General features: G+C 42.8%; 3 protein-coding genes across 3 annotated transcripts; 1 reads left to right on the top strand and 2 right to left on the bottom strand.

The window, feature by feature from the left end:
- Positions 1 to 1,818: 1,818 nt before the first annotated feature.
- On the bottom strand, positions 1,819 to 5,487 carry endou (endonuclease, polyU-specific). The gene is made up of 9 exons (XM_019881140.1): positions 5,344 to 5,487; positions 5,130 to 5,252; positions 4,709 to 4,831; positions 3,474 to 3,645; positions 3,184 to 3,389; positions 2,962 to 3,075; positions 2,415 to 2,521; positions 2,179 to 2,321; positions 1,819 to 2,103 (listed from the first exon to the last, which is right to left on the bottom strand). The coding sequence occupies exons 1-9, from the start codon at positions 5,399 to 5,401 to the stop codon at positions 1,983 to 1,985; spliced, it is 1,167 nt and encodes a 388-aa protein (XP_019736699.1). The 5' UTR covers positions 5,402 to 5,487; the 3' UTR covers positions 1,819 to 1,982.
- Positions 5,488 to 5,948: 461 nt separating this feature from the next.
- Positions 5,949 to 9,702, top strand: tsfm (Ts translation elongation factor, mitochondrial). Its single transcript, XM_019881141.1, has 6 exons — positions 5,949 to 6,886; positions 7,151 to 7,294; positions 7,387 to 7,515; positions 7,659 to 7,781; positions 8,228 to 8,309; positions 9,138 to 9,702. The coding sequence occupies exons 1-6, from the start codon at positions 6,839 to 6,841 to the stop codon at positions 9,530 to 9,532; spliced, it is 921 nt and encodes a 306-aa protein (XP_019736700.1). The 5' UTR covers positions 5,949 to 6,838; the 3' UTR covers positions 9,533 to 9,702.
- Positions 9,703 to 10,473: 771 nt separating this feature from the next.
- On the bottom strand, positions 10,474 to 21,874 carry smarcc2 (SWI/SNF related BAF chromatin remodeling complex subunit C2). The gene is made up of 26 exons (XM_019881139.1): positions 21,737 to 21,874; positions 20,859 to 20,978; positions 20,681 to 20,766; positions 19,917 to 19,998; positions 19,540 to 19,632; positions 19,124 to 19,193; positions 18,801 to 18,870; positions 18,605 to 18,680; positions 18,267 to 18,511; positions 18,057 to 18,181; positions 17,909 to 17,962; positions 17,759 to 17,796; positions 17,145 to 17,275; positions 16,973 to 17,044; positions 16,746 to 16,859; positions 15,853 to 16,006; positions 15,661 to 15,777; positions 15,514 to 15,576; positions 15,013 to 15,271; positions 14,411 to 14,572; positions 14,262 to 14,323; positions 14,062 to 14,182; positions 13,180 to 13,340; positions 12,644 to 12,778; positions 12,188 to 12,545; positions 10,474 to 12,029 (listed from the first exon to the last, which is right to left on the bottom strand). The coding sequence occupies exons 1-26, from the start codon at positions 21,845 to 21,847 to the stop codon at positions 11,965 to 11,967; spliced, it is 3,144 nt and encodes a 1,047-aa protein (XP_019736698.1). The 5' UTR covers positions 21,848 to 21,874; the 3' UTR covers positions 10,474 to 11,964.
- Between the last annotated feature and the right edge of the window lie 677 nt (positions 21,875 to 22,551).

Below are 22,551 nucleotides of genomic sequence, written 5' to 3' on the forward strand. Positions count from 1 at the left end.
TGTGCATGAATGCACACAGACGAGTGGACAATGGGATCAGTGGCAGATCCATCTCCTGTAATGCTTTCTTTAAACACGGCTGCAAGTGTGTCCCCCTGTTCTGTCGGCAGACCAGAATTTATCCTGTTAGTCACCCTAGATGAGTGAAAAAGAACTAAAATCAACCCCCATCCCAGCTGGACACACACACACACACACACACACACACACACACACACACACACACACACACACACACACACACACACACACACACACACAAGACATAAACGCCGCAGCTTTATAGACAGCTGATATGAGCAGGTTTAGCCGGTGACTACTGTTTGGAGCAGGTCAAGCATAACAGCATCGGTTAATGTCTTTTTGTCTCTGCGGTTCGGACTGCAAAGACTGTTTTTTTGGGGGGCTTTCGTATAAGACAATAAGCAATTGTGTCAAATGGACACATGCTCGCTCTACTCAAGGGTTGGTGTCAGTATTGTACCCGCTCGGGGTGTGCAAATGGCCATTTTGTGCCCCATTAGGCGCAGTTGGGTCCTGTCCGGCGCCGCATTCTTATGCTCTGTGTCGTTCCTTCAAAATTTTGCATCACAATTTGATACAGTAGTAGCTCTACTAACGAACGTCTCTTCATACGAATTTTTCAAGTTACGAAACGCCTCAACAGGAAAATATTGCCTCTAGTTACGAAAGAAATTTCAAGTTACAAAGGGTAAAAATACAGAGTGGGCTGATACTCGCAGCTCCGAGTTTCCTGAACGCAACATAGCTGCTCTGCCATTGGCTACGACTGAGCATCATTCTGCCATCCCATTGGCTAAGATTGGCCTATACCGTATGTGTCTATGTGCGTAGATGGATAGGGATGTGTCTATGCAGCGTCCTCGTCATTCGCTCCTCGAGCCATGAGGTGTTCCGATAGTTTTACGTAAATGTGAATCACCCAGAAAAAATATTCACTAGTCGGGCGATCGCTCACTACGCTGATGTTTGCCTTGGACATATTCGAAGGATTGTTCAAAGTCGACAAAGGCAAACGTCCTTGGATCAATTCTTTACAAAACGCCAGGCAAAAAACACTTCTGAGAGAGAACATGGACTAAAAAGGGCAAAAAAAACGATGAGGACGCAGTTAAAAGTTTAATGACCATCATTTTTATTCTTTATTCTTCGTTTTTTACATTATGCACAACTCTCATTTATTGCACAATAATCTAATTGGAACATGTATTTGGTACATATTTTGATGCATTTTTATGCATTAAAAACATTTATGTCTGAATTTTGGGGGGCTTGGAACGGATCGGGTCATTTACATGGAAAACGCGTCTCAACTTACAACATTTTCTAGTTCAGAAATTTCTTCCAGAAACAATTAATTTCGTAAGTAGAGGTACCACTGTACATTGTTAACTTTTTTATGGATGCACTTATGAACGAACAGAAATGTGGAGAAACTGTTGGGAGATAAATTGTTTGGGATGAGTTTCAAGAAGGCAGTCCAGTCAGCGCACAAAGCAAGGTAGTGTGGTGTGCAAGAAGCCAAGACCCTCGACCTATAATCCCATCAAACACCTTTGAGGTGAACTAGACCAGGGATTGTGAGCCAACATCGGAGACCTCTGACCTCACAAGTGTTCTTCTGTATGAATAGGTCAAAATTCCCCCAGACACAACAACAACTTGAAGACTTTCGTAAATCTGCAGAAGGGGGATAGACTCCATAGTTTTTTGTTTTTTTTCATGTCCATGCAACAAGCAAATGTCCCAATACTTTTGCCAATATCATTTGCATCGACAATCGCAAGTATGAGCAGCTTCCCGGACCGCATCACATCGGAATTGCTTTATTGACGCATTTTTGAGTCAAATCTTTAAACGTTCACAAGACAGTGTTTCCTCAGTATCCTCCATCAGTCCATGCGCGTTGTTTGTGCAGGAGTGTCACAATATAGAGTACTGTCGACTCCCACGTGGGTTCTTCAGGTCCTGGGTGTTGCGGGATAAGCGGTGCCGATATATTTCTTCCCGTCGCCATAGTAAGAGTTATTCCACGTGTATGTTTGGATGATCAGCTCCTCGCCGCCCAGACTCAAACGGCATCTTGAGAAGGAGAGACAAAAATTGCGACTCACACCCAGCCAGTGCGGGCTGACAATGCATGATGACGACGCTCACTGTTTTCCGGGTCTGGCGATGTAACAGAGGCTGTAAATGGCAAAGTCAAATTCGGGGCTGCAGCCGATGACTGCGGAGCCCACCTGCTTGAAGTAACCGTCCCACTTGAACTGCATTCCCAGCACGTCCGGGAAGGTCGTCCACTGCGAGGAGGAGGACGAGTCAGAAGGTGAAGCAAGCGCACTTATGCAGGATAGTGTAGGATAGTGACAAACAACGAAAAGGTTTGTGTTTACAGGCCCGTCGAAGCTGTGGCTGTAGTAGTTCAGAAGCCCTCTTTTCTCAAGAAGATAAAACTGGATCCAGTTGTGGAAGCCTGACACTTTCCCGCCCTTGATCTCACCTGGAACACAGAAACATTTCCATTCTTTATATTCTGACATGTGCTTGGACTTCTTAAAAATGCTTGAATTTTTGTTATGTGTTCAAAGAGCTTGTAAGGTGAAGAAAGTGCGTTATAGTGCTTATATTTGGAACTAGCAAGCTCGATGAAAGACAGTTTTGAATCATATTGTTTCTTTTTCTGGTATTATGGAACTAAATGTGGTTTGTCTACGTCAGTCTTCCTCCCGCATATCAAAGATCAGTTTTGGTTCGTAGCACTGATGTCATACTAAATGCCTGAGAGCCAAATCGGGGCCACCACATATTTGGATTGGTTTTAGCATATTGAAGAAACCAAAAGTGTATCAAAAGAGAATCAACGTATTCCCTGCATCCTTCCGTTTTTCTGTGTGCAGCCCTTAGTGTCACTTATTTTGATGACATGACTGCGGTTCCAACCTGCAAAAATGTGCTCAAAACCACTGGAATCCAACTTCCCGTTGTTTCGAGAATACAGGCCAAACCACATCATCTTCAGGTCGTAGATGAACTCTTCCTCTGACGTGTAGACTCCTTCAAGAACAAAAGAATAGCTATTTAAAAAAAAAAACGTGTGTGTGTGTGTGTGTGTGTGTGTGTGTGTGTGTGTGTGTGTGTGTGTGTGTGTGTGTGGTGATGTACCCTTGGTGTACAAGAAGGCAAAGAGTTCTCGGCCCAGCTCAGTGTTGGACATGGCCTCCCTGAGGAAGACGTCCTGCTCGCCCTTCTCCTGGGAGCTAACGTCCTCCGTTTGTCCGGTCATCCTGTTATAGTTGTCCAATAGAGCCAGGAGAGCCTCATAGGTGGGCCTGGAGAACAAAGCCCCCTCATCCACAAAGCGGAAAAACCTGAAAGCATGAAAAACGAACTGGTGTCAAAGTGACGAGGAATAGAATTTGAAAACGCCATAAAACGATGAGGTTTTGCCTCACCGGCGAGAGGACAGATCTTCCTGGGACCCCGTCTGAGATCCTGAGATCAAAACCTGGGGGTCAATCTCCAACTGGGAGGCCGAAGCCCGGTTGGAGTCCAGAGCGTAAAGTGCTTCAGAGACAGACTTTAGCTCAGCATCGGTGATCACGGAACCACCGCCACTTTCGCCACCTGCACATCCACAGCATCGATATGTGACGTATGTCACCGTCGAACTGCATCCAGATAAACCGAGACTGTTTTATCTAGAGCTACACTGCCACCTGCTGGTTGCATATGGTAATTCATTTCTGTTCAGTTCCATTGGACACTTAGAGCGATGATGATGATGAGAATTTCACGACCAAGCCATCTGTACTGTTTTTTGGGATGTATTACTGTACATCTGTACAGAAGAATAAAGGTTAATTTGGGATTTGTAGTTACCTTTACTTTATTAAACAATTCTTAGTGACCATTTTTTTTCATCATGAGGGGAGCAATCGGCGGCGTACACTCTGAACTGGTTGCCAGCCAAACGCAGACAACCGAATAGTGTTCAACTCAAAAGGAACCATATTTCACACTAAAGTAAACTCGTGAGTCAATAAGATGAGTTCATCACTATTTCAGTGCATACTTTTCTTTTGTTAGATTTTTGGGGCGGTGTGTTGTAGTATTTTTCGAATGTACAATAAATCACTGCGGGAAACCCTATTGTCATATAACCAGTGTAATTCAGTTCAATTCAGAGTCCTTAATGTAAGTTTTTTTTTTTTAAATTTTGCTTTGACTATTTAATTTTTGCCTTTTGCCCTTCCTTCTGTGACTTTAAGGGTCACGGTCCATTGTGTGAAGCTGAGCAGGTGTTCTCCACAAGGCAATAGAGCAGGGTTGTCAAACCCATTTTCGTCGCGGGCCACATTTTAGTTACCGTTTCCCTTGGAGGGCCAATATGACTGAAATCATATAAAAAAAATCAAGAATAACGATTTATTCAACTATTGTTTACGTTACTTTGATGAGGTGTTTGGCAACAAGAAAATTTTACAATATGTGTCTTATTTATTACATATGAGAATTTGAAATTTTGCTCCATATTTTAGCAAGCATCATGAAAATTGCCATGTTTGATTTGCTTTCGCGGGCCGCATAAAATGATGTGGCGGGCCAGATCTGGCCCCCGGGCCTTGATTTTTATACCTGTGCAATAGAGCAACACACGTGAGTGACCTTGTTTTCTTCTCCGGCTTACCGTTGCATACATCTGCATAGTCGCTGCAGCAGTTGTTGTACTGCGTGCACTTTGAGTTGCAGTGGCACTTATTTTGGGAGTTGTATTTCTCATTGCATCTGCCTTTGCACGAAGTGGATCCAACTAAAAAAAAACAAAACACATGCATTGGTAAGGTGCTGATGGTAAGTTAATGTATTGACTTCCAACCAAGCTACAGGTATGAGAAATTCTCCGCTTTCCCCTCCCTTGGTCTGAAAATTATATTGAGACGTTTATATCTGACAGTGTTCCAAGACCATTTTAACTCATGTGAAAAATTGCGCCTTGGCTCAATAAAAGTTGCATGGGCCAGGAAAAAGCCCATTACATTTTGGCGAGAAATCGGATAAAGGTGCCGGTGCCTTTCTTTTTTCTACAGCTTTCGAAAGCAAGCACTTACCTTTACAAAGTTCTTCATAGTCTGAACAGCAGTCTTTGAAGCGTTCGCAGGATGGATTACATTGACAGGAGAAATCACTGTCAGTTCCAAAGCCACAGCGACTCTGACATGAGTCAAGAGAGTCTGGAAGGTAAACATGACACATTATTCTTGAGTGAGCCGCGAATAACCTTGTACTACTGCAGTGACAATCATGAAGGAAAGAACATCTTACTACTATGTGCCCGGCAGAGCAGAGTGACCCAAAGTCCAAAGACAGCAATGAGTTTCATCCTGACTCAATGGGAACAAGGTGAACGGACCGCTGCTGTGGTCTTTCTTTTATAGAGCACCACCTATGTCACTCGTCGACCAGCCCACGTGGCGGGATTCACCTCACAAGATATCTAAAAAGACCCCTTTTTGCACGATTCACTCAAGTATTTGTATTGGTTTAATAATTGTTCCATTTGGTTGACCCCAGATATATTTCCTTAATGTGCAAATAAACGTGCTATCTTTTCTCTGTGAAACTCCACACCTGCTTTGCACAGCAACACAACTTTAATGTATTTAAAAAAAAAAAAAAAAAAGGACACGAGAATTGAGCTGCGATAACTTTTGGAGTTTGCATGTAAATTTCATCGAAAGTATAAATCATAATGAGAATCAAATTTATTTATATTTAGGTTAAACTCTCATGTCCAATTGTGACAAATACAGAATATAAAAACGTGTACTTTACGGTTGTCCTTGTGACAGATGTTGTCCTTCACAGGTTTTTTTTTTTTTTTTTTCAAGGGAGCTCTGACTGAACAGATTCAATTAAGTTCAGTCACGTGCACCCTCCAGAGATAAGTGACTATTTTGACCACATGTATTTCCTTCCACGACAGTTGGACATTGCGATTTGCTCCCTTTGTGTCAGCGTAGTTAAATGCAATTGTTTCCTTACAATCAAACTTTAGTTGAGTTCCAATATTCTAGGGTTGCACAATCCACTGATAGTTATGAAGGGCGATCGTGAAACAGATTGTATCTGCAGCCACAGCACTCTCCAACTCTTCTCTGTTCGCACACCCTGGAGGGTTTGTAGAAGATGGAGAAATATAAAGAAATCATCTACCTTTTTAAAATAATTTAGAAAAATATAATGAATGCAACATTTTACTGTCTGATATTTAAGGAGGGAGGATGGTCTTGTTCTTGTGATATGAAAGCTGAAATGAGAAATAATCTCAATCTCAACACAAAATTTAAAAACAAGAAGTGAAGGCAATACAAAAAAAACCTAATTGAGCTCCACCACAGCCAGAAATACAGGTTCGAGCAGCAGAGCAAGAACATCAGCAATGTCGGGGTGGTGCCATCCTTTTGCATAAATAACTAAAAAGAGAAGAGTGCTTCTGAGTTAAAAAGCAAGGTAGTGGACCATTTTTGCAAGCGCCGTACAGTTCCTATGTCGACATATCAGATGATGACTTAAATTGTAACAGGAATGCGAGGATAATTTTAAAGAGTAACAATTTTAAAGAATAAACAAAAAACATACAGGGTATACTGTATAGCAAAAGAAGATGGTCTGCAGTTAGCCTCCTCGACGCTAGAGGGCGTAATACCACATCGAGAGCACACAAGTCTGACACTCTTCGGCTTCCGTAGACAGCGTGGATGTCAATGACATTCACATAGTAAGCTTTCGTAAGTACGCGCGTGTTGATGCTTGTAAGATGTCAGTAAGCTTTTTATTCAGGACTCTCAGTAAAGATTTGGCAAAGGTGAGTGGACTGAGATCAATTTCTGAAAGTATTTTCCTTTGCTACCGTAAGCTTTTGACTAGGTGGTTTGTTCGTTCGCCTACTTGGTAGTCCGTGTACCGACGTGCATGAAGTGGCTGTTTCCCAGAAACGTTTAATTGGCATACCATTTCACGTTTGAACAAAATAAATGGATGATTGTGTTATGTCCACTTGGCGCTGGTTTACGACAAGGACACTGGAAGATGGGCGTAACGTTTTTGCGCGATCCCTTGTCACCTTCAGGTCAGCCGGCACCCTTTGCACACAGCATGTCATCGTCTTCTGGCAGCTGACAAGAGCCTCCTGGTCAAACTGAGAAAAAGCACCGGCTACACCTTTATTAACTGCAAGAAAGCGCTGGAGAAGTTTGACAATGACATTGCACAGGTTTGCGTTCCGATTTCTTGACCGCACGTGATGCTCTTGGTTGGGGCTGTGCTCTTTCATGACTGTGTGTGTTCTCCAACTATATGTATCAGGCAGAGGCTTGGCTGCACGAGCAGGCCCAGAAAGAAGGTTGGAGCAAAGCGAGCAAGCTGGAGGGTCGCAAAGCCGGAGAGGGCCTCATTGGTCTCTTGATGAGAGACCAAGTTGCAGTCATGGTCGAGGTAGAGTCATCGCTTGCACATTCACATCTCACAATTCATTTGCATGTTTTCCCCTGTCCAACGCATCCCATGCTCTTTGTTGAAGAACTCGCCTTTCCGAAGCTTTTCTGGTCACAGATGTGTTTTCAATGTTTGCGACGCAGGTCAACTGCGAGACAGACTTTGTCGCCCGCAATGAGAAGTTTCAGCAGCTGGTGAAAGACGTCGCCTTCTCCACCTTGGCTCACCACCAAAATAAAAGCCAAAGTCGGACTGGATACCTCAAGGTGGGCCATGTGTGAGATTTTTGTTCCCGTGGCAACAGTTGCTCTCCTGTTTTAAGTGCCAGGGCTAAAACTACAAAGGAGTTAGGGTGACACTGGAAATGAAATATACGCTTGTGCATTTCAATAAATGAGATCACAGAAACGTGAATTGAGTAGTTTTATTCAGAAAGTGTAACTTATAAATGAAATAAACATGAAAAATGCTTTTCAGAAGACTTACTTATCTATATTAAAAGTCTTTGTTGATTGTTTCTTATGTACAGTTATATTCAAATATCTTAATCTTGTATTTGGGGGTTTTGTTAGCTACAAATTTAGTTTTACAATATAATACGGATCTGTGTACGAGGCCGACATTGTTAATTGAACGACTGAAATAAATCGAGTTTTCCCACCATAATTCATTGAGATGCATTTGAGTACGCTTGTCATTGCATGTGTTCCAGAGTCTCCTGGCATCTGACGAACTGAGGAAACTGAGTGTGTCGGATGGAGCCACCCTCGCCGATAAGGTGGCTTTAAGCATAGGTCAGTCATGTAGATTGCAATTGATAGCTTACATTAAATGGCTGTAATCACCGTATACTGTCCTGCTTCGTCCCAAGACCATTGGACTGTTTCATCAGTAAGTTTGTTTACAATTAGTAGCGCGACAGTAATTGTAAAATTAGTAACTCAACGCACGGACGTTATGCTGGTTGCAAAAGGGGATGTTTATGGTCAGGTTAGGTGTCGTTTCCGTGGTAGGGTTAATTGTGCAGTGACTTGATTGATGATGAGTGAGAACGGAGTCAAATTTTGCTCTTGGTTACACTGGATTGTAGAGAGAATGGAGCTCCATTGTCACTGTAATAGTAGTTTAAGAATACCGTATTTTCCGCACTATAAGGCGCTTCGGAATATAAGGTGTAACTTCAATGGCCTATTTTAAAACTGTTTTCATATTTAGGGTGCCCCGCATGAGAAGGCGCATACATTAGAAGCTACAATAGTGGCTGCAGTTGCGTTGTGCATCCACTAGATAGAGCTACACTAATTGAATACAATACATTCCAGCTTTATTTATGTGGAGCTTTCACAACTGCTGCAGCTGTAACAAAGCGCTTTGCAGAACATTTAAAATACTACATCCAAGAAATCTGAATATTGATCCATATATAAGGCGCATCGGATTATAAGACACACTGTTGGCTTTTGAGAAAATTGAATGCTTTTCGGTGCGCCTTATAGTGTGGAAAATACGGGTACTTGAGTCAAGTAAGTTGCATTAATACTACCCTGACCAGTACGACGTATACATTTATTATTTACCATGCATGAAATAGTGTAACCATACTATGTGTCCTGTCCTATTAGGTCGCCTGGGTGAGAACATGTCAGTGAGGCGGGCAGTCACAGTAAGCGTCCCCGCCGAGTGGAACATTGGCTCGTATGTTCACGGTGGCGTGGCGGGACAGACCGAGGTGGCCATGGGACGCTACGGCGCTCTGGTTGTGTTCCAGGGTGGAAAAGAAGAACAACGTCAAAGTTTGGGGCGCAAACTGGGACAGCACATTGTGGGGGAGGCGCCCACGTCACTTGGTAACATGGATGATCTGCCGTGCGGTGAAAGCGAGACGCGCCTCCTGCCTCAGACTTTCCTGGGAGACCCCAGCAGGACTGTAGCCCAGTTTCTCAAGGGTCAGGAGGCTCGAGTGCTGGACTTTGTCAGGTTTCACTGTGGAGAGAGCACTGGTGAAGAAACAAAGTGATGGCATTTTTTTTTTCTTTTCAAAATGAAATGTTCAATTATTTTTGTTTGAGACATCATGAATTTTAATGTTAATCATTTTTCATTGTCCATCGTCCCCTTGCAAAATGTACTTTTCCCACTCTGGACAAAGGGGGGTGAGGACGATTGGAGCACAGTACCAAAAATTATTAAATTTTTACAATGTAATTTTACAGTGCATGGATATTAGTTTGCTGAATCCTTACGGTGCTGAACAGCCATGCCACTTCGCCCCTGGTACCCCCGGCTGCGCCCCTAAATGAAATCTACAGAAATCTTTTGCATTCCAATTTCAGGAATCTGCTAATTTCAATACTGCCCAACATCACATGACAAGTTTTTTTTCTAAATGAATTACTATGGCAAATGGAGTCACAATAAATGGCCTTAAAATGACTAAAGTAGGCTCGCCCCGCGGGTTATTAATAATATGATGATGCTGAACGACGACGGGTGACTTCATTCGCGTTTGTGTTTCATTACTACCAAAATGATGTGATTTCTGCCAATTTACATCTTTTATTTCCAGCGTTATGCATACATTGCGGACTGTTTTCTCTCCCTGTGAGCGCACAACCCTTTTCAACAGCAAGGAAAACCGCTCTCACGGCTCTGGTTTCACCAGACAAATTGCAATTTACTTTCATTTGCTGTTTTGAGCCGAGACAGCCTCTTTGTATGTTTCTCGAGATCCAAGTGAAGTTCTTGAGAAAGTCTCAATACGTGTAGATAAAAATCCAAGCGGTGAACACACTGTAACTCAATGTAAGCAAGTGGTGTTTCTTCTTCACAAAATTATCAGTGTAAAAAATGCTGCATTAAAACTATGACTATAATGACTAATAAAACAATGACCAAACAAGTCGCTTCTTGCTCAGTGCATTGCAAAATATCTGAATAGACAATGTTTTTTCAAATTCTTTTATTTATTTTTTTCCCCCCACTCAACATTAAACCTCTTCAGATTTGGGGGATCCAAACTGCCAGATTGAGGACGCACTGAAGTGATGAGTCACTGAGGACATTTGGACATTTTTGTAAGAATAATTGCAAGAGCTGCTTCCTTCAGCTGTGTGAAAACATACAGGAACCGAACGCACAAAAACGCTGTATCATCTTTTCACAAAGTCCACGCGATGTCGTCATAACACAGATGCCGGTAACTTGACTCACAGCTCAGGTGAGATGTGAAATACTGACAAAACAAGTTCACCCGATGAAAGGGTTATACTTCATGGCACATTCACACATACACGGAATGGCACCGGAAATAAAACTGCATGATAGTAAGAAACGTTTACAGATTCTCAAGGCATGCCTTCGCACACATCCTCACAATCACACAAAGGGTAAATAGAGGCTACAAAGTTAACAATATTCCGTTACAATGTTGATATCAAAGAAAGATGATGGAAAAAAACAGTAAAAAGTATAAAAATTGATTGGATAAAAAGTGAAGATATTGTTGCAGATATGAAAGGATCCTTTTGTCTTTTTCTTTTTTTTTCTCCTTCATTTTGCAACTTCAAATGAACCGGCCAATCCTCTTCATTTCCACAAACAACACCAATAAAACTCACTGAGTGTGAGAGAACATGATTTCAAAAACAAAACGTTTTGGTTTAGCGATAGACGCAAATGACAAACTTTGCGGTTGCTGCTTCAGTCATTCCTTTCAGACAGCACTCCGGTACATTCCTCACATCTTAAGCTCCTCACGATGTCATTTTTTTTTTAAACTCTCCCAAGTGCTGTAACATTATTATTAAAGTACTTCAAAAGGTAAGTGTTTTCCTTGTCTGCAGGAACAACTGGCGGACACACTGTCAGTAATTGAAATCAGTTTTCATACAAATACACGGAAATTGTAACAGAAGACCCAGTTTACAGTACATAGTTTGAAATGGCATCCAGACTAATGTCAGGTAACATATCGATGAAAATGCGTCCTTCGGAGTGTCCACGCAATTGACAGGAGAGTTCCAATCCATCATTCGGTATGAAACGGTATTTAAGACAGCAAAAGGTTTATAAGTGCTTAAGTTCAATTTCATGGATGCTTCAAGTCTTAAAATGAGACCCAAGGAAAGATTAAAAGTGCATTTTTTTTTTCCTTACATACTTGTAAATGTCAATTAGTACCGACGGGGAACTCAAGAGACATCGAAAAGACTTGAGAGTTGAATTAGCTGCTATGGACTCTTGCGGTAAAAAATAAAAGCAACAAGATGACTCTTGGTTTCCTTCAGCACAAACACGTCAAGACCCTCATAGCTCATCAGAAATCTAATATCATGTAGTGTGAAAACCTTCTTGAGCCAATTTAAACAGGTCGTCTTTCCTCACATCAATTGTCCAGTTGGATGAGAACAATTTAAATGATTTTTTTTCTTCATGGCAATTTTTCATCAATTACCGTGGAGCTGGAACCGGAGCAGAGGTGTGAAGCGTTTCGACGGGTAGAGGAGTGTTGGATTCTGTGAGTGGCGGTGATGGCAACAGGAGAAAACATTGGATTGACTGTAGTCACACAGCTTCGGTGAATCAGAACAAAAGAGCACGCAGCTCGATTCAAAGGATTCAATGGCAGTTAAGTCAGTTAGCTGCTGCGATGCGATTTTGATGTCTCACTGACCGTGGTGTGAAGGGGCGCTGCCAGAGCCCGAGTGGCCGGTCACGGGCTGGCCCGGGGGGCACGGGGGTGACACGTGGGCACCCGGAGGCGGATGGGACTCCGAGCCTGACCCCGCGGAGGCCGACGGCGCGGGGCTGGGTGCCGGCTGCGGCGTCGGCGTGCCGGCGGATTGCTGAGCCGAGGCCGAGTTTTGAGAGCCCGAAGCGGTCTGAGGGGGATGAGGACCCCCGGCTTGGCTGTGCTGCTGATGCTGGATCTGCTGGAAGTGCTGCTGGCGAGCTCGCATTTCGGCGTACTTGAGCTGCTCCATGTGGAAGGACTGACGGTCAGCTAGAAGCTGCTGTCGCTGGTACTCCAGCTGGAAGCGTCGAGAAAAACAAAAAAAGAAACGTGTTCAAAACACATATATAAACTACTCTCTTCGAACAACACGTCTTCCCACAGTCCACCACTCACGGCCTCCCTCTCTCGATCCATGATGGTTTCCAGTTCTTCAAAGTGTCGCAGTTTGATCTCCAGTTTCTTCATTTGGGTCTCCACCAGCAGCGCCACCAGAGATTTGATCTTCCTTTCCTCCACTGCAGCCAAGTGCTGGTCATGACATAAATGACAATGACAGTCAAAGTAGATTCTACAATTCAGTATGGGATGGAAAAAAAATAATCACCATTATTTTGAAAAGTGAGGAGGAACAGCTACATATTAAATTAATCGCAATTAAAGAACAAGAAATACAAATAAGTGTTGCAAGTTTTGGCTGTATGCACTTTGGCCTCTTGGGGGCGTTGTGGTGCCGTGCATGCATGAGGTACAAATTTACGAGATGAAGAGTAGAAGAAAAAAGTTGCGAATTAACTTTATATGACACAGATTAGATAGAATATAAAACTGAGTATTATTATATGACTTGTCTGCACATTAACCAACTTGTCTTTGATTATCCGATTGCCTCGCTCTAATCTCAGTGAAACGATTTTGGGGCCCTCACGTACCTTGGCTTTGACGGCTGCCGCCGCCAGCGCTGATGCAGCGGCGGTGGCCAAGTTGCCCTCGCCCACATCTCGCTCCACCTTGGCCTTCTTTTCTCCCTCACTCTCAGATTCTCTTTGCCCTTCCTCGCCTTCTTTTCCATCCTTCTCCTTCTCGTTGTCACCTGAGGAAGAAAAGTTTTCCACCTTAAGAGTACTTTTTTTTCATGAGTGTGAACTTTTATGGTGTGAGCATGAGGTGTTTTGGCATGTCTGATTTATTTTGATGAATAAGAAGGTTCTATACAAACTTTTTGTGAGTGTGAGTATTTTTTAATGTGTGTATGTTTTGGGTGGGCCGAAGAGGTTTTTAGTGGTGAAGTATTTATATGATTGTGACAGTTTTTTTTTTTTCGCACGTGTAAGACTTGTGTGCATTTCATGTGTGTGAGTGTGTGAGTGTGTGTGTGTGTGTGTGTGTGTGTGTGTGTGTGTGTGTGTGTGCGCGCGCGTGAGAGAGAGAGTTTTTGGGGTGTGAGTGTGTTTATTTTTGGATATGTGAGGATTTGGTGTGGGTAGGTTAGTTTTTTTGTGCTTGAGAGGTTCTTTTGTACATCTGAGTTTTTTGAGTGGTTAGGTTTAGGGGTTAGGGTAATTAGTTAAGGTTAGGGTTGTCTTGGGTTAGGGTTATGGTTAGGAGTTAGAGGTTAGGGACAGGGTTTAGGGTTATGGGGTAGGTTTGGGTTAGGGCTAGTGTTAGGATTTAGGGTTAAGCGTTAGGGGTAGGCTTAGGGTTTGGGGCTAGGGCTAAGGGGTTAGGTGTTAGGGTTAGGGTGAGTGAGTTTTTTTAATTAGTGCGTGAGAGGTTCTTTTTGACCCATTTGGTACCCCATAGCCTTTTCCTACCCATTTCCGAGTCGGCTTTGTCCGTCTCCCTCTCGCCCTCAGCTTCTCTTCCTCTCTCCTCCTCTTTCTTCCCATTCTCTGTCACCTTGTCTTCTTCCTCATTCGCTCCATCTTTGCTGTCCTGTGGGAGGAGCTTCAAAGCGTGAGTCTTCTGACTGTCACGTAACAAAAAAAAAAAGTGTGACAAGAACGCATCCTACCTTGGCAGCCTTCTTCTCCTCGTTTGACTGGCTGTCACTCTTACTTTCGTCGTTGTTCTCATCTGAGACGGAAACCGTTCAGGCCTCCGTTAATGTTTTTAATTTGCCTTGTTGGATGATTGTGTTGTAAACACATGTTTCAACCCTACCCGTTCTCTCGCCTTCTTCCAGGCCGGTGCCGGCGATGCCGCTACCCTCGAGGCCATACAGAGGGTCCTGTCGCCCGCTGGCCCTCGCCGCCTCCTCCACCCGCCGCACGTGAGCCTCAACCAGGGCCGCAGGAACTTCCTCTTTCATACGAGAGAACTCCTCTGAGAAAGAGAGAGAAGGAGAGGTGAAGTTAATGCTGACATAGGGCTGGTGCTATCCAGTATTTTTACAACCAAAAATTCTACCGACTATCCTGTACACTGATCAGGTACAAGTTGAGTTCGCATTGTAAAAAAAAAAAAAAAAAAATCAAACTCTGCATGTTCAGTGTAGGTATTATTATTGTCGACCTGGGCTCGCCATTGTCACTTTCCACAATAAAGCATCTGTAACTTTGAGTGTGTGTGCCCTGGTGGGTGACATGGGAGTCAGAATGAAGTATTGGATGTTGTGAGCCATGGTTAGTAGCTCGCTATTAACTGGCTAACTGTTAGCCTGTCCGCGTGTTAAATTATGCTTCAACTTTTTTTTTAAATGGAATTGCTCAAGTTGAATTCATCATTTCAATCTTCAAAGCCACAAAAAAGGAGCAACATCTCACCCAGAGCGGATTTAGCCGCTGCTGAGGCCACGCGAGGGTCCACTACCGAGGCAAGGAACGCAACTGTGCTCATTACGGGGTTTCCTGCTTGGCTGAAAGGCACCGGCTGGTAAGCCAGCGGTCCCAGGGACGAGTAGCTTTCCTCCAGATAGGGGTCTTCAATTGGCAGGCGAAGGAAATGCAGGATGCACTCATCCTGTGTGCGGCTGCCAACATGCTCTGACACCTTGTTCCAATCGTCCTTGTACATCTCCAATCCCTGAAAACAGCGGAGGGTTTGAATTCTAATTCTAATATGCAGCACTTTTTTTTCTTTAATTGGTAATGACATTGTGATGACTGAAAAAATACCGATGTACCTCAAGTAATAATAGTGTGTCGTCCTTGTACATCTCCAATCCCTGAAAACAGCGAGGGTTTGAATTCTAATTCTAATATTCAGCACTTTTTTTTTCTTCAATTGGTAATGACATTGTGATGACCGAAAAAATACCGATGTACCTCAAGTAATAATAGTGTTTCCTGCTCTGTCCAATCCCTCATAGCACTTGTTGCACTCTTGCTCTGTGGACATAGTATTATTGTCATAAATATGGTGTCTCAAGCCAAGTTTCTGTAACTCACATCTGTCTTGTTTTCGGTGAATACCTTTGAGGAGCCTATCTTCTTGCTGTACATGTCAGTCCGAAGCCCAAAGTTCTGCAGGTCTGCTGGTTTATCTTTCACTTTATCTGGGAAGGACATCATCTGCTGGGGCGCAGGAGTCTACAACACCCGCATGTTAAATCAGGCCATCGTGTATGTGCTTGTGTGTGTGTGTTTTTCAATTTGTGTACAGACCTGGGATGTCTTGGGCTGTAAGGGCACCAGACTGGACGGCGTGTCTGCAAGGACATGGAAGTGGGAAGTGGGTGGGGGGCCCATAGGGGTGGGCCGGCTCTCGGAGTCCACCTGGTAGTTGATTAGTCCCCACTGCTCCAGGAAGGCATGGACTCTGCACGTGAAGATGTCCCGATTTCATTCATTTAAATGAGAAGTGCACTGGATTCGATTTATGGGGACATAACAGTTCAATTGTTTTTAAAAAAGTCAATCTAAATCGGAAATGATGACCTTCATGACATGGAACATTTGATTCAGATTAGTTCATATTGCAACCTAAACCACAAATTACAATTGACAGCTGTCTTTACTTCCCACAGCCCAAATTAATAAAAATAAATAAATACATGAAATGAAATAAAATGAATTACAGTAATTCTTGCCTACTTGCAGAATCACCATTTTGCATTCTTTGTATAGTCCGTTATTCATGGAACAACTCTCCCATTTGCATTTTTTTTTTTTTTCTGTAACACTCTACTGATGACGCCAAAGCCGTGTCTAAATAGGAACTGGCCTCAAGGAGGTTGGGACGGCGATACATGTGCACTGAAAAACGAGCTTTGTACCACAGGGAGGAACTAGGTTTAGCCTGGATTGTTACTGGAAATTAGGAGAGTCTCACCACATGTGCATACTCATGCACACTTAAGGTGGATTCCTTTATGATGCAAGATAAGTTTGAAATTACATTACAACCGCAGATTATAGTTTGTGACATATTTATGGTTTAAAGTAATAATACTGTAGGAGCATTTTTTTTTTTAATTAGGGGGGGTGTTGATCCTTTGTAACCTCGCTTATAGTGGAAAAAAATGACGGGATAATGAGATTTTCTATTTCTAGCATACCTCATGATTGCACAGACATCTCCCGCCAGGTTCCTACGGCAGGCGGTGGAGGTGAGGTACTCCTGAGGGTTTAGTCGGTAAGTGTCAATCATGAAGTTCCTGTATGCCAGGTAACTGTTGGCGGACGGGAACAGAGAGAAAAATTCAGCTATAAAATATATGACGACGTCGAATGCACATTGCAAGACTCATAACCAAAGATGAGTGACAAATACAACTTAACTTACATCTCCGGGGTTTTAGATTTATTCTTTCCATTGAAGAACTCTGGAAGGGCTCTGCGCTCAATCGCATGAACGCTGAGGATGATGACAGAATGAGTCACGTCCACTAGTAGGTGATCTTACAGCAAGAAGGAAAGCATCCCAGGATATGTGGTGACCTTGAATTTGGTGTTACCTGTTGTAATCAAACCAGGCAGCGTAGCTTGGTATGATGATGTGATGTGTCTGCTCCGTCACGTTGTCTTCGTGAAGGTCCGCGCCTTTGACTGGCTCCCCCTTAACACTCGGGGAACTCTCTTCCTCCTCCTACGGGAACATAAAATACTCATTGATGGGCCACAAAATTAGGTACACCTGCACAATCTGATGTGGAGATTTTATACGAACAGTAATATTCATTTTAGCGGTGTAGAAGATGAATGGTTGGATGGAAAACAAATGCCAAAAGTAAATCAGGAACTGCAGACATAATAAAACCATAAAAGTATGAATGAACAATGTTTACTCATTTCATTTTTGAATGGACTAATATAATGTAGGCCAAATGTTAAAAAAAAAGAAGCTTTTTTGACACAAACCCGCCTACAAGTACGTTCAAAGTATTCGCGGGTACAGTCTAATGTCTTTGCCAGTCAAAATATTTTTACTCCACATTGGCAGCTCCACGCTTCCGTAGAAGATAACCTTTGTGGAGGCAAGAATTTTCGACACATCTGCTGTTTCTATGGCTCCTATTAAATTAACCAGGTATAATAGCATGTACGGATCCCGCTTTGCACACCATCTTACCTTCCCTGTTACTTCCATGGACTCATCCTCTTGCTCATCTGTTAGAAATTGCAGATATAACCACAAACAGATGGGTGCAGATAGACACAAAAGTTACAAAGTTGTTCGACCAACACCAGTTTCGACAAATTTCACCTTTTTCATTCTCACCGATATCTGCTCCTCCCTTGACTGGTGTGGAATCAGAATCCTTCTTGGTGCTATCTAGAAACAGAAGGCAAAAAGGGGATGACTTGGCTGGCAGTTTACAAATATATGTATTTTGTTTTTTCATTAAAATGCATGCAGTTTTGCGCACTTGTTTTGGCTGCATTTCCGTCTTCTGATGCCGGAACAGGTGATGCTTCATCCAAATCCTTACTGAGATCCTCTTGTTCCTCTTCCCTTTGGCCCCGTTTGGATTTGGTGTATGGCGTCGTTGGCCTGTCCCATCACGCACATACATTTAATTTTGCATGTGGTGCCATGGCTATTCCCTTCTCAATTGAAAACGGCTACTGTCACAGACCCTTTTTTAGCGTTCTTCTTCTTGCTCTCCTGCGGTGGTGGCGTGGGAGACGGCGACGGCGAGCGCTTCCTCTTCTTGGCACCCGCGGGCTTCTTATCTCTGCGCTCGTCCGGAGTGGTCACCTCATCCGTAAGAGTCTTGGCCGATATCCTCTTCCTCTTGGGGTGACCGTCCCCCACTTCGTAGTCCTCCTCATTCATCCACTCGTTATACTGGTCCAGGTCTAAAATCCACTTCGCGTGGACCTGAGGACCAAAAATGTACCGTCAGCATCAAGGATTTTGAAGGCAAAGTTAGGGTTCCAAAGTTCTGTATGAAAAATTCTGGCACTCATCTACCTTCCTTGGCTTCTCTGGGCTGGGGGCATCTTCCACAGAGGCCTCAACCTCACTAGCTGGGATCCAGGTGTCATAACTACAGGTTGACCAAAGAACGAAAAAGATGCTCTGTGAACTAGGAACGGTGCTTTCAAAGCTTCTTCTCTCCTCCAAAATGTGCAACATCTCTAGAATGGAGCTCAAACTGGGAACAAACCTGTCAGGAAAATATCCCCAGTGAAGGAGAACTTGCTTGTCCCTCTTCATCACGGGGCGCACCCACTCCTCTGGAAAAACAAACAAACAAGACATTATCATAAATTGAGCCGCTGCACATGAGCTTGGGGTAAATTAATTGATGACACAATACTGGAGGAAGCAACACGTGTAATATGTGCTGCATATAAGCATAGCTAAGTGAGGGGAAAAAAATTCGGATTTGTTTTTTTTAAACACTTTGTAGCTGCGCTCAGACCAAATTTTAATAAAGAATAAAAAGACAAAGTCTGCCCCTTCCCTCAAAAACATTTGAAGCCTCACCATCTTCCAAGCTGCCGGGAATTGGAACGACAATGTGGGAGCTGGAGCTTTTGTCCTCAGTCACCGAGCCCTGCAAGACAGTGCATCCATATTTGCTGTGTTTGAGTCTACCATTAATGTTTTCCAAACTTTCCGAACAAGCAAAGGCAAATACTTTTACTTTTATAAACAAAAATGCGACACAAAGTTTAATTATGAGCTTTGTGGAATCAAGTCAAAGAAATTTGTATTGTTCAGCCAGCCACTAGACATTGTTGGCATAGACAGATGAACAAAAACACATTATTTGTCGCGAAGAAGTAGTAATTTTCAAACTAATTAAGTGAATATTTGATCATATCCAGCAGTAAAGATCTCTCACAGCACAGCACAGCGGTGGGGAATTTCTGTCATAAACAATGTGGTTGAAAACACACCTGATGTCTCTTGATGATGTCTTTGAGCTTGCCCAGCAGTTTTGGCTCGATTTCAGAGCTCAAGTAGATGACTGGTCGACTTAAGCAGTTATTCTGAAGTACAAAAAAAAAAAAAAAAAAACTTAAAATCATTAGGAATTGCATTATTTCCATCTGTATGAGTCAGGATGACACACATCCACTTCCAGTGCGAAAAGAGTAAAAATAAATAAATGAATAAAATGCTACAGCAAGAAGAGTTTAATGAATTCGGGAAACATTTTGTCATGCTGGCTTGTGTGTCATGAAAGATAAGATAATTTCGTTGCACGAATGTGTAATGACAATAAAGCAATCCAATCCAATCCAATCCAAAGGTTCAAGAGATATAGACTCACCTGCACTAAGGACTTCTCAATCGTCATAAACATCTCCACATTTCGGTCCATCCGAGACGGATTCTGGAAGTCAAACCTGCGCCTGCGAGCAAATTAGACTGGAGTTACACATGAAACTGCAGCATAGCCAACAATTCATATGTGCTTATTTCAAACAGCACCACTGAGTGAAAGATAAAGTGAACCCAAAGTGTATTTTGCTGCATCCTTTGTGCTCTGACCTTTTGCAGGTTTTTCAGCAATTACTTTTTATTTATTCATTTATTTTTACAGTTTACAAGCAAGTCCAAATTTAGAGTTGCGCACGATGTAGTACGAGGTTGTGCCACAACAATCTAGGTACACCTCAGGTCAACTGGAACTCGAGTGGATATAAAATGTTTATTTGTCTTTTGTTTTATGTGTTGGTTTTATCGTAAACTTCACCTGGGAGTAACAAATAAACAGCTTGAAGCCAGCATGCTTTGCCTTCAATTTGGAGAACTATGCAAATGAGAGAGTGAGAACAGGCGCGAAGCTATACTTTATAAAATGTGTTTTAATAAATTCAAGTGTTTAAGTTTAAGAAGTTGAATTGTGTTTGAAGTGTGGGTGTGAATGCGTGGGGGAAACTATGTACTCCATATTAAACCCCCCAAAATTATTAGACGGTCACACGATTGTGAATTTTTACCTGTAGCTTTTGGGTCTGGAACGTATTTCCCCACAATTAAATGGAGGTTCATGGTATATTATAGTGATGCCAACTGGAAAGAAACTCTTACCATCCTTGGTCACTCTTGAACTTGTATGCAGCCGCCAGGATGTGGCAAAGAGCGCCTCCAGCCTTGAAGTCTAGAAAAGATTTCATCTGGAGACAAATATTACAATGTTATTATTTTTAGTAGCGAAGCCCTTTAGGGGTGAAGTAACAAGTTTATACAGTATGTGGTGGAAACATACAGTCAGCTTGGTGAGCGGGGGGTTGCTGACATGTCGGCCAAACACCTCCTCTTGGAATTGGAGCAGCTGGACCACAAGACTGGACAGAGATTTGTTGGTTGGGGGCTCTGCTTGGATGTACTGAGAGAGGGGACATTATTTCATTCAGGGGTCTTTAAAAATTGAAATCGTTGGTTGAGCACATATTTGTAGCACATTAGTATTAATTCTTAATTCATTGCACAAGTCAGATATCAAATTAATGCTGAAGCCCCATCAGTTGTTCTAATGCTTAAAAATCAAGCTGCTGTGCTAAGTCGTTAGAGCATTTATTAAATATCCTGAATATATTGAATAAATGCTCCAACGACTTGCCTTGGAAGCTCGATTTTTGTAAGCATTACAATTACTGATGAGCCTTGGGAGTGTACTAAGCAGTTGGCTTTGTTGCCTTTTTTTTTTTGGAATGGCTTGAATAATAACGATTTTATTAGTGAATTGTCGTCGAGCAGCGTGAACATGGTGCAGCACCCGATCCAGTTGGCGCGCGCCACATCCAGCAAACATCTGGATCTGCTCCCTCCGGCACCGTTAGCCGATTAGCAACCTAGCTAGCTAGCGTCCGAGCCCAGTGCGTGAAGCTATTGCTCAGAAGCCAGGGCGTGCGCCGCATCTTTCGTCATTTCCATCGCATTAACACGCGAGGATAAAGGCACGGGCGGCCGCATCTGGCGCCGCTACGAGCTCAGCATCCTTTTGTATGCTGACTCGAGTGAAGCCAGCGAGCAGCTGGACGCTGAGCACCCTCCCTCCTCTTTGTCACTGCCTCTAATGCCCGTGGCTCAGTGTCCACGTCTTCGGCGTGAAAAATGGAAGTCTACAAATCATGCTGCCAGTACCTTTTTGTAATTCTTTCCCAGCCAGACGCGCACATTATCAAACTGAGAGACTGTATCGGACGCTTCGAAATATTTGACATTTGGGCCGCCGTCTTTCTTCCGTACCGCCATCTTTGCCTGCAGACAACTGAACGACGTCGACCGCCACCTAGAGGCAGCCTGGTGGTACTACAGCACATTTGCTGTAATACAATTAAATGTCCAGCAAGAGTCGCTGTTGTAGTCCAAAAATGTGGTTTTCACGAGCGGCATCAGATTAAATTAAAAGACGGGAATCAAGATAAACCTCAACATAAAAGCAGTAAAATTTTAAATCGCAAATAAAAAGCAAGGAAGTAAAATACTTTTTTTTATTTATTAAAAAGCAGCTGTGAACAATGCATTTTCAAGACAAATTTGCAAGATTATTTATTTCCCGGGCCAATCCTGTAATTTAATTTACTTTTTGACCTGTATCAAATCAGTTTACCCCACTGAAATGAATTAAAATAGCAATTATCCGTTTTCCCACGCAACAGTCTAATCAATCAACAGCATTGTTTTAGCGATGACTATGGTGTGGTGCTGTGTTACTGTTGGTGTACAACTGTGTATGATAACAATATAAGGTACAGTACAATACCAACTCAATCATTCTGGTGGGGTTTTTTTCCTTTAATTTCCTGAAAAATAGCGGTTTTGAGGTGTGAGGATTATACCTGATAGTGACGACAATATATGAGAATGTATAGAAAATAACTGGTTTCATGAAGTGTAATTACTGTACATTACAACAAGCTGAAAGTCACAACAATAACAACTTCAGTATTGTTTAT

Source organism: Hippocampus comes, unplaced genomic scaffold, assembly GCF_001891065.2.
Source record: "Hippocampus comes isolate QL1 unplaced genomic scaffold, H_comes_QL1_v1.1 scaffold68, whole genome shotgun sequence".
Taxonomy (NCBI): Eukaryota; Metazoa; Chordata; class Actinopteri; order Syngnathiformes; family Syngnathidae; genus Hippocampus; species Hippocampus comes.

Coding starts and splice junctions, on each gene's coding strand:
- tsfm (XM_019881141.1), top strand. CDS start 6,839: ATGTCAGTAAGCTTTTTATTCAGGACTCTCAGTAAAGATTTGGCAAAG. Junction 7,782..8,227: donor GTCGGACTGGATACCTCAAG/GTGGGCCATGTG, acceptor CATGTGTTCCAG/AGTCTCCTGGCATCTGACGA. Junction 8,310..9,137: donor TAAGGTGGCTTTAAGCATAG/GTCAGTCATGTA, acceptor CTGTCCTATTAG/GTCGCCTGGGTGAGAACATG.
- smarcc2 (XM_019881139.1), bottom strand. CDS start 21,847: ATGGCGGTACGGAAGAAAGACGGCGGCCCAAATGTCAAATATTTCGAA. Junction 18,182..18,266: donor AAGAAGAACGCTAAAAAAGG/GTCTGTGACAGT, acceptor GTGATGGGACAG/GCCAACGACGCCATACACCA. Junction 12,030..12,187: donor CAGCGCCCCTTCACACCACG/GTCAGTGAGACA, acceptor CGCCACTCACAG/AATCCAACACTCCTCTACCC.
- endou (XM_019881140.1), bottom strand. CDS start 5,401: ATGAAACTCATTGCTGTCTTTGGACTTTGGGTCACTCTGCTCTGCCGG. Junction 4,832..5,129: donor CTATGAAGAACTTTGTAAAG/GTAAGTGCTTGC, acceptor GTTTTTTTTTAG/TTGGATCCACTTCGTGCAAA. Junction 3,076..3,183: donor TGCCTTCTTGTACACCAAGG/GTACATCACCAC, acceptor TTGTTCTTGAAG/GAGTCTACACGTCAGAGGAA.